A 16,375-nucleotide genomic window follows, 5' to 3' on the forward strand; every position below is an offset into this window, starting at 1 on the left:
GAAGATCACAAGTGGTGGAAGAGCTGAAGTGAATACCCAGAAGATGGTCATGAGTAAAGTCTCAAGACGTAGAAGAGAATTTTAGTTTGGTTTTCGTTATTAACTGTCAGGTTCGACGCAGCTTGAAAAAAGCTTTTCGTTAGGATAGAAAAAAAAGTCTGACAGAGATGAAGTGCCTACATGAGCCGTGTTGCAAAGCTAAGTATGTAGCTGAGGAAGACTGCAATTCATATACATCACTGAAGGATGTTAAAATGTAAAGTTTACTTAACGTTTAACACTATTTTTTAAACATAACATTTAAATGTGTCGTGTTGCTTACATCATGAAGGTGTGACGCGCCAGTACACCCTGTTCAGATCGTCTTAAGTGTGCATGAGTGAACACAATGAAGAGGAGCCTTTGTACATCAGTGCTAAGAAGATCTCTTCTGCCTTGACAGCTTTGAGACACGACTATGCAGTAAACGCGCTGTTTAAAAGAAAGAAGCAAAACAATGGTTGGCTAGTCTGTGGATTGTATGACAGAAATGCTAGCCACACACACACACACACACACACACACACACACACACATCTTCAAAGCCGTGGAGCCTATCCTAGCTGACACTGGGCAGAAGGCAGGACACACCCTGGACAAGTCGCCAGTCCATCGCAGGGCAAACAGACAGAAAGACATACAGTTGTGTTCAAAATTATTCAACCCCAACTGCAATAAAGTGTTTTAGCAAGTTTGACCTTTATTTTTTATCTTGTTCATAATCAGATCAAATAAGGACCTGTATAACAGACAAATGCAACTTAAATTACAACAATATTTTTTCTAATATACCAACCAATGTCCTTTTTGTGATTTCCTCATTGACAAAATTATTCAACCCCTTCGTCACATACATCATTAATACTTAGTACAACCCCCTTTGGCAGTAATAATGTCCTTCAGACGTGAAACATAGCTTGACAAGTTTCTTGCAGTGATCAACAGGTATCTTAGCCCATTCTTCATGGGCAAAGGCCTCCAGTTCATTGACATTCTTGGGTTTGTGTACTGCAACTGCCTTCTTCAAGTCCCACCAGAGATTTTCTATGGGATTTAAGTCGGGCGATTGCGATGGCCACTCCAGAATCTTCCAGAAGCCCTTCTTCTGCAACCAAGCCAAGGGAGAACTGGAGGTATGCTTGGGATCGTTGTCCTGTTGGAAGGTCCAACGTCTCCGAAGCTTCAGCTTTGTCACTGACTGCATGAAGTTTCCACCCAAGATCTCCTGGTAGTTAACTGAATTCATGATACCTTCCACATGGTGGAGATTCTCTGTACCTGAAGCAGCAAAACAGCCCCAGAGCATGAGTGACCCACCTCTATGCTTCACAGAAGTCAAGGTGTTCTTTTCTGTATAGGCCTCGTTCTTCCTCCTCCAGACATACCGTTGAGCCATAGGCCCAAAGAGTTCCAATTTTGTCTCGTCACTCCAGAGAACAGTATCCCAAAACGTTTGTGATTTGTCCACATGGGTTTTGGCATACTGGAGTCGACTCTTCTCGTGCTTTGGAGTTAGCAGGGGGGTGCGCCTGGGAGTTCTGGCATGGAGGCCTTCAACTCGCAGTGTGTGCCTTATTGTCTGGGCTGAAACCTGAGTAGCTCCCTGACTGTCGCAGTTCCTCAGCTGTCAGCCGGGGATTTTTCTCCACCTTTTGTTTCAGGTACCGGACAGCAGTCGCCGACAGCATCCTTTTTCTGCCACGCCCAGGTAGCGTTTCCGCTGTGCCTTTAGCTTTAAACTTGCGAATTATGCTTCCAATTGTGTCTCTTGAAATGTTTAATGTCTTTGCTATCTTTTTATATCCATATCCTTGCTTATGAAGAGAAATTACCTACTCTCTTGACTTCTTTTGACCATTGACTTCAGCATGTTGCAAAGACACCATTAACTGTCTAGAAGGAACTGAGTATCTCAATCCTTTTAAAACTGCTTAATTGCTGTTCGTTATGGTTCTGTTTACATCTACAGGTGCTTTCAACGCCTGATTGAAACCTGTTCTTGAGTGGTAATCTTTAAGGGGTTGAATAATAATTGTCAATGAGGAAATCACAAAAAGGACATTTGTTGGTATATTAGAAAAAATGTTGTAATTTAAGTTGTATTTGTCTATTATACAAGTCCTTATTTGATCTGAACAAGATAAAAAATAAATGTCAAACTTGCTAAAACACTTTACTGCAGTGGGGGTTGAATAATTTTGAACACAACTGTACATACACATTCACTCAAACCTAGGGGCAATTTACCATGTCCAACTGGCCTGACTGCATGTCTTTGGACTGTGGGGAAGCTGGAGTACTCGGAGGAAACCCACACAGACACGGGGAGAACATGCAAACTCCACACAGAAAGGAGTGTGGCTGGGGAATTGAACCCAGGCCCTCCTTGCCTCTGCACCACCGTGCTGCCCAAGACGCTAACCAATGCTAATGAATTGTAAATATTAAACATGTTCAAAATTTCATACTCAGTATCCTGTAGTGTGGGGTGGATGCTGATTCTTGGGTGTGAAACGCAATGTTGACGTCATGCCTGAAGGAGCATCAACCAACGAGAGCTGAGCTGAACGCTTTTCCTGTTTAGAAGGCACACATCACCAGCACAGCAAGTAATTTGCCAATAGCCTCGCCGTCATCTGCCATATTTGTTTAGATCTAGTCACATTAGCTTGCGAGAAATCTCACAGTGTAGAAATTCGCAAGAGGTTTTAATAATCGGAACCATTGGTCGCAAACCTTGTTCATGTGCATAATCTGTGGTGTTTTATTCACGGCAGGTCGTGTAGTGTGGACTTTAATGACTAACAACAATTGGTTAAAAATGTCATTATGTGTGTGGTCACATTTTCAGCATTGGCCAGGAATCCTAAAATCCTATAGTATGGGCCAGGCATAAAACTAAAAGCTTTTTTAACAACAGTTCAAGCAGTTACTTTACAAGGGATAAGGGGGTCCAAAGAGAGGCCCCTGACTGTGAAAAAACAACCACTCGATTTTGGGTATTGGATTTTGATCATTACACACTATCCATTGTTCTTAGTACTTTGTCAAACCATAATGAAATACACCGATCAGGCATAACATTATGACCACCTCCTTGTTTCTACACTCATTGTCCATTTTATCAGCTCCACTAACTATATAGGTGCACTTTGCAGTTCTACAATTAAACACTGTAGTCCATCTGCTTCTCTGCATACATTGTTAGACCCCTATGACCATGTTCTTCAGTGGTAAGGACCCCCATGGACCCTCACAGAGCAGGTATTATTTGGGTGGTGGATCATTCTCAGCACTGCGGTAACACTGACGTTGTGGTGGTGTGTTAGTGTGTGTTGTGCTGGTACGAGTGGATCAGACACAGCAGTGCTGCTACTTTATGAATGTGCTTATTTAAATACACAGCCATGTAGTGAATGTAAATGCAATCACACCTTGATGACACAATAACCACAATCCCTAGTCCAAAAATGATTTTGTTATCATAAATTACATCATGCCAGGGTGTTGACCCTCATTTTCCACAATAGTTTTCCTCTCTCTCACAAAACGGAAAGACCACACCTGTCTCAGTTACAACTAAGACAACTGTAATTGAGATACAATTTGACTCCGCTTCTTCCCTATAATGCTACCTGTGTTGCAGAAACGACAATAGAACATAAGAACAGGAAATGTGAAGTGGTATGACGCAAAACTCACCAAAAGCACATTGTGAAATGAGTCATCTCTTTCATAGATTGCTATCAGTGGGGAAACCAGAGGAACCACAACCAAAATTAAGCCTGTGCTTGTTTATACATAGAATTGTGAAGCTAATGCATAAATTTATACCTAATGTAATTATGACAAGTGTGAAATATAATTATCATTCAGATTTTGATTTTTTTCCCCCAGAAAAATGCAAAAGCAAGTGTTCAAACAGTCCTACCAAAGGTAATATGTTTGCAGACGTGAAGTATTCTGAATTTCTGAATTGCGCAGCCAGCGATGCAAAATACAATACTTACATACTGAATGACTCGTATGGAACGCCATTTATTGTGAACGGCAACTGTAGTCCCTGTGGGTTATTCAGCTCAGAGAATGGTTCTTTAGATCAATGAGGAGTACGGAGTATAGTAAGCACTCACCAGCGCGTCTTAATCATGTTCTTCACTTACAATTAATCCAATATGTTCTGATACAGCATCTTCATCCATAATTCATTATAAAAGGAGGCCATAAGAGAGCATTTGTCATTGTCATGTTATCTGACACCGTTTGGCATGATTTCCCACGACAGGGCATTTCAAACATAAACTATAGTTCATATAGCATTGTTATATTTTAACAAAGCTTGCATAACGTTGCCATATCTATTTATACCTTTTGATGCTTCACCTCCAGCCCACTGGCTTCTGTCATGAGTCTGTTTCAAACCAACTGATTTTCTCTTCCATTGTTAAGTCCAGAGAAACACACTGAAAGTGTTGACTCCAGCTGATGGACATTAGGTTACATTCCTTCAACTGAGCCCATCCAATCTCCTGCAGTGATACAGTATCTAACTAGTGGTGTGGGTGGGCCACAGAGCTGAGTAGCCTGGGGGTCTGACTCTTACCGTAGTGTCCACGCTGGTGACCTTGGTTGTGGGGACATGTTTTGGAGCTGGATCTTTGGACTGCAGCACCACGCAGCCCTGAGGGCCCAGAGTAATGATGACTGAAGCACATCCTCTCTTCAGCAGCTCCAGGCCTACGCGCCCCGCATCCTCCACCGACGCTACTGGACATCCTGTCAGCAGCTCAGCCTACAGGGTGGAAATACACTGCCCAGTTAGCCAGAGAGACTTTACTTCCTGAACTACAGTAAGCTTTTTGTAGCTATTTTTATACTATGTGTTTGAAGTGCTCATTCTCAGATTTTAATAATGGGTATTTTTAAACATTTTAGTTTTACCATGTAGAAATTACAGCACTTTTTATGGATTTTTATACAGAGTTATGTGCAGTACTTAATAAACTTAATAAACTACTTAATACTTAATAAACCAGCCATCAGGGGTGTACTTTGTGTACTTCTGGTGCCGGTCCCAAGCCCGGATAAATGATGAGGGTTGCGTCAGGAAGGGTATCCGGCGTAAAACTTGTGCCAAAACTATCATGTGGATCACAAATATGATTGTCATACCGGATCGGTCGAGGCCCAGGTTAACAATGACTGCCTCCGGTGCTGTTGACCAGCAGGTTACCGGTGGAAATTGGACTACTGTAGGTCGAAGACCATCAAAGAGGAGAGGAGGAAGGCGGGTTAGAAGGCAGCGAGAGAGAAGGAAAGGCAGGAGTGTGGAGGTTAGAGTAGGGACTCTGAACATAGGGATGACTGGTAAAGTTTACCAATGACTGGTAAAGGCAGAGAGCTTGCAGACATGATGGAGAGAAGGATGGTAGATATTCTGTGTGTTCAGGAGACCAGATGGAAAGGAAGCAAGGCCAGGAACATTGGAGGTGGATTCAAACTGTTCTATCATGGTGTAGAGAGGAAGAGAAATGGAGTAGGGATAATCCTAAAGGAACAGCTTGTGAAAAGTGTTCTGGATGTAAAGAGAGTGTCAGACAGGATCATGGGCCTGAAGTTGGAGGTTGATGGTGTAATTTTGAATGTGGTCAGTTCATATGCACCACAGGTTGGTTGTCAGTTAGAGGAAAGAGGAATTTTGGAGTAAGATGGATGAAATGGTAGATGGTATCCCTAGAGAGGAGAGATTGGTGATTGGTGCAGACTTCAATGGACATGTTGGTGAAGGGAACAGAGGAGATGCTGGGTATGTATGGTGTGAAAGATAGAAATGCGGAAGGTCAGGTGGTTGTAGATTTTGCAAAGAGAATGGAAATGGCTGTGGTGAACACGTATTTTCAGAAGAGGGAAGAACACAGGGTGACATACAAGAGTGGAGGGAGGTGCACATAGGTGGATTATATCCTTAGCAGGAGATGCCACCTAAAGGAGATTGGAGATTGTAAAGTGGTGCCAGGGGAAAGTGTAGCAAGGCAGCATAGGGTGGTTGTCTGTAGAATGAGGTTAGAAACAAAGAAGAGGAAGAGCGTGAAGACAGAGCCAAAGATTAGATGGTGGAAGCTGAAGGAGGAGGATGGTTGCAGGCAGTTCAGGGAAAAATTGCAACAGGCCCTTGGGGGCAGTGAGGAGCTACCTGAGGACTGGGAAAATACAGCTAAGGTGGTGAGAGAAACTGGCAAGAATGTGTTGGGTGTTTCGTCTGGTCAGAGGAAAGAAGACAACGAAAGTTGGTGGTGGAATGAGGAAGTCCAGGAGAGTATTCAGAAGAAGAAGGCAGCTAAGAAAAAGTGCAGAGAAGGTCAGAAGGAGCTACATTGTGTCTTTGTGGATCTAGAGAAGGCATATGATAGGGTGCCAAGACAGGAACTGTGGTACTGTATGAGGAAGTCAGGTGTAGCTGAAAAGTATGTTAGGGTGGTGCAGGACATGTATGGGGATAGTGAGACAGTGGTGAGTTGTGCAGTTGGGGTGACAAATGGTTTCAAGGTGAAGGTGGGGTTACAACAGGGATCAGCTTTGAGCCCCTTCTTGTTTGCAATGGTGATGGAAAGGTTGACAGATGAGGTCAGGCAGGAGGCTCCATGGACCATGATGTTTGCAGATGACATTGTAATTTGTGGTGAGAGTAGAGAGCAAGTGGAAGAGAATCTGGAGAGGTGGAGGTTTGCACTGGAGAGGAATGAAGGTCAGTAGAAATAAGACAGAATACATGTGGGTGAATGAGAGGGAGGCAGGTGGAAAGGTGAAGATGCAAGGAGTAGAGGTCGTAAAGGTGGATGACTTCAAATATCTTGGGTCAACCATCCAGAGCAATGGACAGTGTAGAAAAGAGGTGAAGAAGAGGGTGCAGGCAGGATGGAGTGGGTGGAGACGGCTGTCAGGGCTGACGTGTGACAGAAGGATAGCAGCAAGAGTGAAAGGGAAGGGTTACAAGACAGTAGTGCGTCCTGCTATGATGTATGGTTTGGAAACTGTGGCTCTGTCTAAAAGACAGGAGGCTGAGCTGGAGGTGGTGGAGATGAAGATGCTGAGATTTCCGTTGTGAGTGACAAGGATGGACAAGATTAGAAATAAGGAAATCAGAGGGACAGTGAAGGTGGAGCAATTTGGAGATAAAGCCAGAGAGGCCAGGTTGAATGTGTTGAGGAGGAATAGTGGATATATTGGTCAAAGAATGTTGGATATGCGGGAGAACACTCTGTAATGCAGATTGTACTTTCCTGAGCAGATGAACGTGGTCTGAATAGCCTCTGTGAAATCGGACCCAATGCCTCAGAGTTTTACATTCCTATTTCAAGCTTTAGAGAGCGGCATGTTTTTTTTTTCTCCTGACTCAGTAATCAGTAATGTGACTTCTTTCATCCTTAACAAAACTTACACAGTGCAACTATAAATGCCTTCTACAGGTGTGATAAGGCTTAATAAAAGCATTAAAATTGCAATATAGACTGATCGAGTTACAATATTTGCTGGAAAAAATATGTTTTTTATCACCATATTTAGGAGTGCATTACTAAGATTGAGCATATACCATATGTGGGCTGGAGGTTAGGGAACCAGTCTTGTGACCTGAAGGTTGCCGGTTCAATCCCCTCAGCTGTTAGTACATCACCTTGAGCAAGACACCTGACCCCTAACTGCTCCCTGGCCGCCATGGATAATGCTGCCCACTGCCCTGGGCAAGTTTGCTCACTGCCCCCTAGTGTGTGTCTTCGCTAGTGTGTATGTGGTGTTTCACTACATGGATATGTTAAAATGTGGTGGTGAATTTTACCCGTTGTGGGACTAATAAGGGTCACTTAACTATATGTACACCATATCGCTGCTGTTGGAACAGAAACTCATATCTCCATTTTTTTTGACATAACATAAAAATGCCTTTCACCCTTTAAATTGTGTGCAAATTCCATGATGAATGGACCAAAAGAAGTCACCCATAATTGCTTGGACAACAAGTCTGGTTCCATTCACTTACCTTAAAAGTGAATGTTTTTTTCTTTCTCTTGTAAAGTTACCATCTCAGAGCTGCGCCGTTTCGTTCTGACAGCAGCGATATACATATAAAAACTCATCCTGTTATATGTTAAACAGACAGGAGCCACGCAACATTTCATGGTGAATGACCCTGATCTGAGGGTGACATTATGCAGAGCAAAGCTTTCTGCCCTGATGCTGTCACAGACCACACAGACAGACACCTGGAGACTACATGGTATCACTTAAACGCGAGGAGATACGCATCAGAGAGCTTGAAGTCCCAGCAGAAAGCAACCCTTTTATATTTGTGTATTTTAGATGCTGCCCTTACACCTCTATCTGACTTTATGCCAGAACAGAATGTCACTCAGATTACTCATCTATCTGCCTCCCAATTATTCATCTTTTGCTGCTGCAACTAAAGTCAGTGGATGAAAGAAAGATTTGTCAGCGAGCGTGTGGAAGACCAAGGGTGATGTGTACAGTGGAGCTCTCACTTTCAAGTCCCACCTGTACATTTTCCCCTCTCCAGCTTGTCTGCCACATCAAAGTGGCCCTAACGGAGCACTCGGCTTCTGCTCCCAGTCATAGCAGCCCTTTTTTGCCACGGGCCAAAGTGACTCACCGGCCATGCATCTGTTTTTCTTTGTGAAGCCAATTTTTTTTCTTTTTCTTTAACTGTTTCCCATCAATCCAAGCCCTCATCCGTCATCTTGTGTAGCCAAAGGTGTGATGGAGGGTGGTTCCAAACACTCCAGTTACCGTAAGTGGGAGAAACAACCCCCCCTACATTTCCCACTCAGTCGACAAGAAATCTTCAGCCTCTTGTTTTGTTACAGGTCATGACCAGGTAGCACAATTACTTCTGTGCCTGTCTCAACACAGTGACCTCCACTGATTCAAAACCCTGAGGGGAACATTTCAGTCTACTTGTTGCATCACTTTATTTGCTTAACGTCACTTAAGCTAATAATTCAGAGAAAAAAAAACATTTCCCTGGACTGAATTGTGTGCTGTCCAGCCAAGACACGTTTGATTACATTACATTTATGGCATTTGGCTGACGCTCTTATCCAGAGCAACTTACAATTTTATCATTTTACACAGATAGACCAAGGTGGTGTTAGGAGTCTTGCCCAAGGACTCTTATTGGTATAGTGCAGGGTGTTTTGCCCAGGTGGGGATTGAACCCCAGTCTACAGTGTAGAAGGCAGAGGTGTTAACCACTACACCATCCCAACCACCAAAGGTATTGTTCTTAAGTTTTGCACTGGAACTACTAGCCCAATGTAGCTAACAAATAATGTAGCAATGCAATGTAGCTAGCAAGAAAAGCTTTTAAAAGAAAAGTCAATCAGCACTGTGCAAAATTCATGCCTATATTATCATAGTGCTAAAGTAGGCAATAAATTGCTGAGCAATGAATATCTGTATGTATTATTGTTATGCCTTAGAAACTACAAATGGTATAGGAGTATCCCTAGACCTTCACACTAGGGCTGGGATTTGATCCTCAAAGAGTTGAATCTCTGATTTCATGTGGGAAACAAGAGTCAAACTCAAAGCTTTGAAATCCATTTCATAGAATGCTGTTCAAGTTTGCCCACAGCCACACATGCACACAATATGAGATACTTGGTGTGAAAAATGACCCATATCAGTGGATCAGTGGTTCAGCTGTGTTTTACTTTGGACACAATGGAAGAAAAAAAAAAGTAAAATGTATAATTAAAAATAAAATAATAAAAAGGCTTGCAGTCAAACATGGCCAGTTCTAAAACATCTACGTAGGTGAAAGAGCCGATCAAGAAGAATCAGGAACACCTCAGCCAGCCTCCATTAGTCAGCTAGGTTAATCCAGCTGCCGTTAGCTCTTAAAATTTTCTTGCTAAGACAAAATAAGCCATTATAATTAAACCGATATTTCGAGGACTGACTTTGAGAAATAACTAATAATAGAACTTTTAAGTTAAGATGTCAAGATCCCCTCATTAAAGCTATTAATCACAATGGTGTATTTCATATTACGCTAGCTGTCCTTTTCTAGTTCTTGGTTGCTGGAATCGAGATTATTGTCGACTCTTGTCAATCAACTCCCATGATTCCAGTCATGTGGAATTTGGAATTAACAATTTCAGGAATAACAGCCCTAATTAACACTCATTGACTTTTCTCCAAAAAAAAAAAAATAATGTTATTTTAACAATTACACCTTCGACAGCCATGAATTTAGCAATATTGGTTTTAAATCAATTATATAGAATTCCAAGCACCACAGATGTGCTCATCCTCACAGTCATGTAAGGGGTGAGTGCCATATTTTGAGGCAAAAAATGTTTTTCTGCTATTTTAACTGCAATAATCTATACATGACTTAATAAATATATGATTCAAAACACAAAGAAAACAAAAAACGAATAAATATTATAAAATATAGAATGAAAGCTGTGATCCCTGGGAGTGTCACTGGTGTTACTGTGGAACAAACAAATCTCTTATTTTGAAATAAAAATCACACTGATGACATCACTTGACATCTTTTGACCCGTTTTCTGAAGATCTATGAAGAAAAGCACATGGTAAGTCCACTGTGTCTTCTCAGTTATCAGAAATGTATTCATGCGGCTCATGAATTCATATGAAGCTTTTAGTTAAAGTCACTGGTGTGACCTACTTTATTCTTAGTTAACTGAAAAAACAGAATACAATTGGATTAAATGACACGTTTTAGTCATGTCTGTCTGTCTGTCTGCCCTGCGATGGACTGGTGACCTGTCCAGGATGTTTCCTGCCTTCTGCCCAAAGACCACTGGGATAGGCTCCAGCTTACTCCCTGACTCTGAAGGATAAACGGATTAGAAAGTGTTTGTGTGTGTGTGTGTGTAATGTACATATTTTAGTGGATATTCCATGATTGACATGTGGTTTGATGCTCTGTAACAGCCATTTTGTAAAATGCATTTTTCATTAAAATTGTCTCAGGTGTTACTTTTCTTATGTGTAACACCAATGAGGATTAGCAATATATCCATCCATCCATCCATCCATTTTCTAAGCCGCTTCTCCGTCAGGGTCGCGGGGGGATGCTGGAGCCTATCCCAGCAGTCTTCGGGCGGAAGGCAGGATACACCCTGGACAGGTCGCCAGTCCATCGCAGGGCAGACAGACAGACACAGACAGTCACTCACACCTAGGGGCAATTTAGCATGTCCAATTGGCCTGACTGCATGTCTTTGGACTGTGGGAGGAAACCGGAGAACCCGGAGGAAACCCACGCAGACACGGGGAGAACATGCAAACTCCACACAGAGAGGACCCTGGCCGCCTGGCCGGGGAATCAAACCCAGGCCCTCCTCGCTGTGAGGCGACAGCGCTATGCACCACGCCACCGTGCCGCCCGATTAGCATACATGCATACATACATACACACACACAAAAACATGTATAAGTGTTGTGCGTTTCACCTCAGACTCATTGCAGCAGAAGATGTCAGAGGCTTTGTAGAAGCCAGCATGGAGGTCAGAAATGGCAGGGGCAGGGTTGAATATGGTCTTCACTGTGGACAACACAAAAGGTCAGTTCAGGACAAAGCTGCTTATTCATTTCAGAAAAGGTTTCTACCATTAATGTGACACTGCCGCATTACAGGTATGACTTGAAAGGAAACGACCGTTCAGATGCAGATGATGCATCGCATGTACGTCACACAGTACTCAGTGTGAAACTTGGTCGGTGCTCCCTGTACAAATTTCACTCGATCTCGGCCTTTCTCCATTCCCTCGAGAACGGTGGTTTCGGTATGATGTAAGTGACGAGTAGTCACTTCCCTGTCCTTTGCAAAGCGCTCGGCGAACCACATAAGAAGCTGCGGCAACCAAAAACATCGTCACCTTCCCCTTCTGCAACAACACTTCCCGTTTCTGAAAGCTGATATACAGCTCATCTATGCATCACAATGAATGTATGTTAATGCACTTGCAAACTAAGAGCCTTTTCATAGAATATATATGAGCTTAATTCTATAATCCATATCGTCACCTAGAAAACCTTTTTTTTCATTTGAAATGTCGCTGCCTTTTGTACTGTATGATGAATGGACCAGTAAAAATAGTCCACTTGGAATAAAATCCCATTATATTAATGTACATTAACATTAAGGATGTTTTTTGCTTCTCCTAAAAAGCTGCCATTTTGGAGAGAGTGACAATATAGTCCTATCGCGATTGCCATCAGCCCTCTTAAAATCTTTTAGTCTGAAACTAAGTGCATGTGTCACGACACGGTCCATTCTTTCATGTATTCTCATTACCTCTCAAATGCATTCCCACCATATCACTCATTGATGTCATAAGCAAATGTAGTGCCTCATCACTGCTTTTACACACTACAGTGGTCAAAAGGGACCAAAACCAAAGAGCTGGTAATAAAAAACATCTATCATACAATCTTCCTCTCTTTCTATCTTGCTCACATAGAGCAAAAATGAACTCTCATATCTTTCCCTTGACACTGCAGGTGTTATTACACACATCTGGTTTCTGACGTGCATCGGAGAGAGCTGGGGGGGGGGGGTAACCACGGAGACTGAGTAATGTCTGAGATGCGAAATGCTTACAGTTGGTCATGCTCCACACTGAGCCTACCATGAGCCCCTTGATCAATAGCAGTCTTCCTAAACTACCCCCAGGCTAGTAACCCCCCTCAATGTTCATAATGCATTTGATGGCGAAAGCTCCATCTCCCCACTCCCACTGCTCACGCACATTGATTTAGTCACTGGAAATGGAGACATTAACAAAATGCCACTGAGACAAACTGAGACCGGTAAAGAAAAGGTCAATATGTAGCGTAGAATATCGCATATGTTGAAGAAAAGGGAAAAAAGCACTTAGAAGCACATGCACTTACGATGAGTTAGTGAAGCCTGAGATATCCAGAGAGCATTCAAGTGGCTCTAATTATGTCTGAGATGCATGAAAAGAAAAGAAAAAAAAACGAAAAACAAAACTAAATCATTTGCTATGTCCAGATTCTACATCTTCTACTTAGAGACCTGTGAAATTACATGTTATCCCACAACTTTGCTTTCTAAAGGGGTCAAAATTATGTATCTACACAGCATACTTGTGAATTAATGGGAAATGTGCAGCCAGAACAAAGTCCAATTTTCTCCCGGTAAGCCTGTGGAGGTGGCATGTGCGTAATCCAAGCCTTGAGCTGTGGCTAAGTGCTATTCACACACGTCACTGCCTGACGAATCCATCCCAAGTGATATGCACATAATCTGGGCTAATAGCCCAATTCTCACTAGTTGATATGGTCTGCTAATGCTGCCACTGGCGTGTTCCTGGACAGTGCTGAGGTGATGAGTGTTGGGGTGTGATGGCAGGGGGATGGAGGTGGAGGGGGGGTAGAGGGGATGTGGGTGACCATCTGTGGTGCCCATCTGTGGACGAGTCATGCCACATTGCAGTGCATCTCCAAATTAAGAGAGGAGGGCGTTTTCCGATCAGCGGGGACCTGATTAGATAATGACGTTAATGATGTTTGTACACAAGCAGTGGGATTTTCCACGGGGGGATTTAGAACACGCAGTTCTTATTCATTTTTTGGACTAAACAAAACAAAACAAAAAATAAATATCACAAGCCTGGAGGAAAGGGACTTCACAAAACTGAGTCAAAGGAGTTGAGTCAAAGCACTTGCTGTGTTTAGAGATGGGGGGAGAAAGATATGTTATCTGTTGTCCTCAAAAGAATCAGCTGAAGAACGACCAGTGTTTACTGCGTAGCCAGCCAACTTTAATTGGATTTCTGTCTCACTAAGGTGGATCACTTTTTATTAGGTTACATCGCCATAGCAATAAGCAGTACACACCTACTTTGGTCCAGGGCTGGTGTAGTTTGGGATTACAGATCATAAACAGCTCTTGGATCAACCAGTGTCAACCTGCCTGTGGAGGTGGGCACCTTGTCATATTTTTTTAGGTCATTTTTAGTTTTTTTTGAGAATTGTTGCAAATTATTAACTTTTAATATGCGTTACAGTGCACATAAAAGGAAGACATCAAAAAAAAAAAAAAGTATATTTCACAGCAACAACTACCTCTTTGTGAATGGCAGTCACAAAATATAAAATCACTTTTCAAGAGAGGGAATATGTCATACAAAATAAATAGGAACAATGTAAATTTGCAAATCGCTGTTGTCGGAAACAAAACCTTGTATCTCCAGTTTTGTCATTTTTCAGTTTTTGACATAATTTGAAAATACCTGTTGTTGTTTACATTGTACATACATTTCATGATGAATGGATCAAAAGAAACAGCCCAAAATGACTTCTGGTTCCACTAACTTACATTAAAAGTAAAGCATGTTTTTTCCCTTCTTCTGTAAAGTTATCATTTTGGAAATGTGAGGATTTGTTCTAACAACAGCGAAATACTATGCTAGAAGCATTAAAGGGCCCATACTCTATGTAATTCTTGTACATTATTTTTCCCTTGAGGTCCATTTGTACTACTACTGTGCCTTTAAGACCGATAAAAGATCTGTTCTGATTGGCTCCTCTGTACTGTATCTCTTTCATGAAGCACTCAGAACTGAAACACTCTTTAGAACTTTACTGTGAATGGGTGGAGCTAAACTGCTGTAGGCTGAATAGGTGGATAGATATTAATAAGGTGGTACTTGTCACATCACAAAAACAGTGCATTCAAAATGTTCAGAGGCTGTTTCTGTAGCTTAGTTTCCATAATTATATGGACTGCACAGACTTGGTAGTGAATAGTATGTTCTGAGGCTTCAAACTCCTTTATATATAAAAGCAAGGGAAACAGGGTTTTCCATGATATGACCCCTTTAACATGTGGTGGGCAAACTGACTTTTGAGTTACTTTTTGTTACAAATGCTTTACTTCATACATTTTTATATACAGTACCCTGTTTTTTTCTTTCGTGTTTCACTCAATTGGCTGTTCAGCATAAACCTCATGCTTTTATGTGCATTTGCATGAGAATTAATCGCAGCCTGGATGTAAATCTGGCTTAACACAGAAAGTTGTTAACCACCATTTTAACATTTTACTGCACCGACAGGTTTTGTGAAGCTGAAGCTCAGCCAGGAACCCTGACTTAGTTGAAAGTGCTTCAGGAGACAGACCTCAGAAGAAAGAGAGGAACTCAGTCAGTGTGACAGACGGGATTAAATAATTTTTAAAAAATGTAATTAAAAAAATTAAATGAAAGACAGCCAGGCTGGGACACCAGAGATGGGACGACTGCTAGCTGTAATGATATACTGTCATATAAAACCACATGATAATATTTAATGATAAATATTAATAATTCACATTGCAGTGTATGATTACAGTTTTAGAAAGTTACAGATGTATTAAACAGCCCTGCTGCTATACCTGCCAGGACAACACATGTTTACATAGTTATGATTCGAAAAGTAAACAATAAAGAAATTACATTTATTTCAATTGTCCACTTTTTGATGTTATAAAGAAACGTCCAGGGTTCAAGAAACATATTTGGTGTTATAAAGTGGCTCAATAAAAAGTATCAATAATCATACTAAAGCATATGAGTATAACACTAGTGGTGAAAAGATGTATTACAGGGCCCACATCATGGGAAAACACATTTCTCTCGTTTTTTTTAACAAAGGAGCCTGGAGTAATATTTTAACACTGTTTTTAAGTTTCAAAACATATCATTCACTAATCGGTCCATACAGTACATACATAGAGATTATGAATTCATCGTTTTTGTGATGTCATGAGAAAAAGCACATTGACGTTTATCTGTCTATGCAGCTTACAGCAGCTTAGCTCCGCCCATTCAAACTGAAGTTCTAACTAGAGAAAAATATATAATACAAAAAGTAGGATATGGGCCCTTTAATGCTTTGTAAACCTGTTCAGTATATTTACCAATAAACCAATACTGTGGTCACTATTATCATGACTGGAAATCTTCATACTGTCCCAGTCTAATAAAAGAGAGACTAGACAAACAGACAGACAGTGGCGAACTGACCGTGGTTCTGCTGGGCCATTTGCAGGGCCTTTAAGGAGGTGTCTGGACTGACTTCTAGCTGGCAAACAACCACCTTGGCCTTCTCCAGTGCAGCCTGCGCCCGCTGCAGCTCCTCTTTCCCCAGTAGCATGTTCGCTCCTGCTACGATCACAATAGCATTCTCACCTGCAAACCACAGGTGTAGAAGCTGTTTACACAGTTCACTTTCACTTGTTTTAAATGCAACCTCACTCTCCTCACTCTCACTCAGGTAT

The 16,375-nt window shown here is 41.8% G+C and overlaps 1 protein-coding gene across 3 annotated transcripts in view; it reads right to left on the reverse strand.

Moving 5' to 3' along the window:
- Positions 1-16,375, reverse strand: part of rbks (ribokinase) — a 48,792-nt gene that overhangs the window by 14,353 nt on the left and 18,064 nt on the right. For all 3 annotated transcript variants that reach the window (XM_017690764.2, XM_017690763.2, XM_017690762.2), the window contains exons 6-8: positions 16,122-16,286; positions 11,541-11,632; positions 4,643-4,831 (exon numbers count right to left, since the gene is read on the reverse strand). In XM_017690764.2, coding sequence (XP_017546253.1) covers positions 4,643-4,831; positions 11,541-11,632; positions 16,122-16,286 — 446 coding nt within the window. The remainder of the gene's footprint in view (positions 1-4,642; positions 4,832-11,540; positions 11,633-16,121; positions 16,287-16,375) is intronic.

This window comes from Pygocentrus nattereri, chromosome 10 (assembly GCF_015220715.1).
Source record: "Pygocentrus nattereri isolate fPygNat1 chromosome 10, fPygNat1.pri, whole genome shotgun sequence".
NCBI lineage: Eukaryota > Metazoa > Chordata > Actinopteri > Characiformes > Serrasalmidae > Pygocentrus > Pygocentrus nattereri.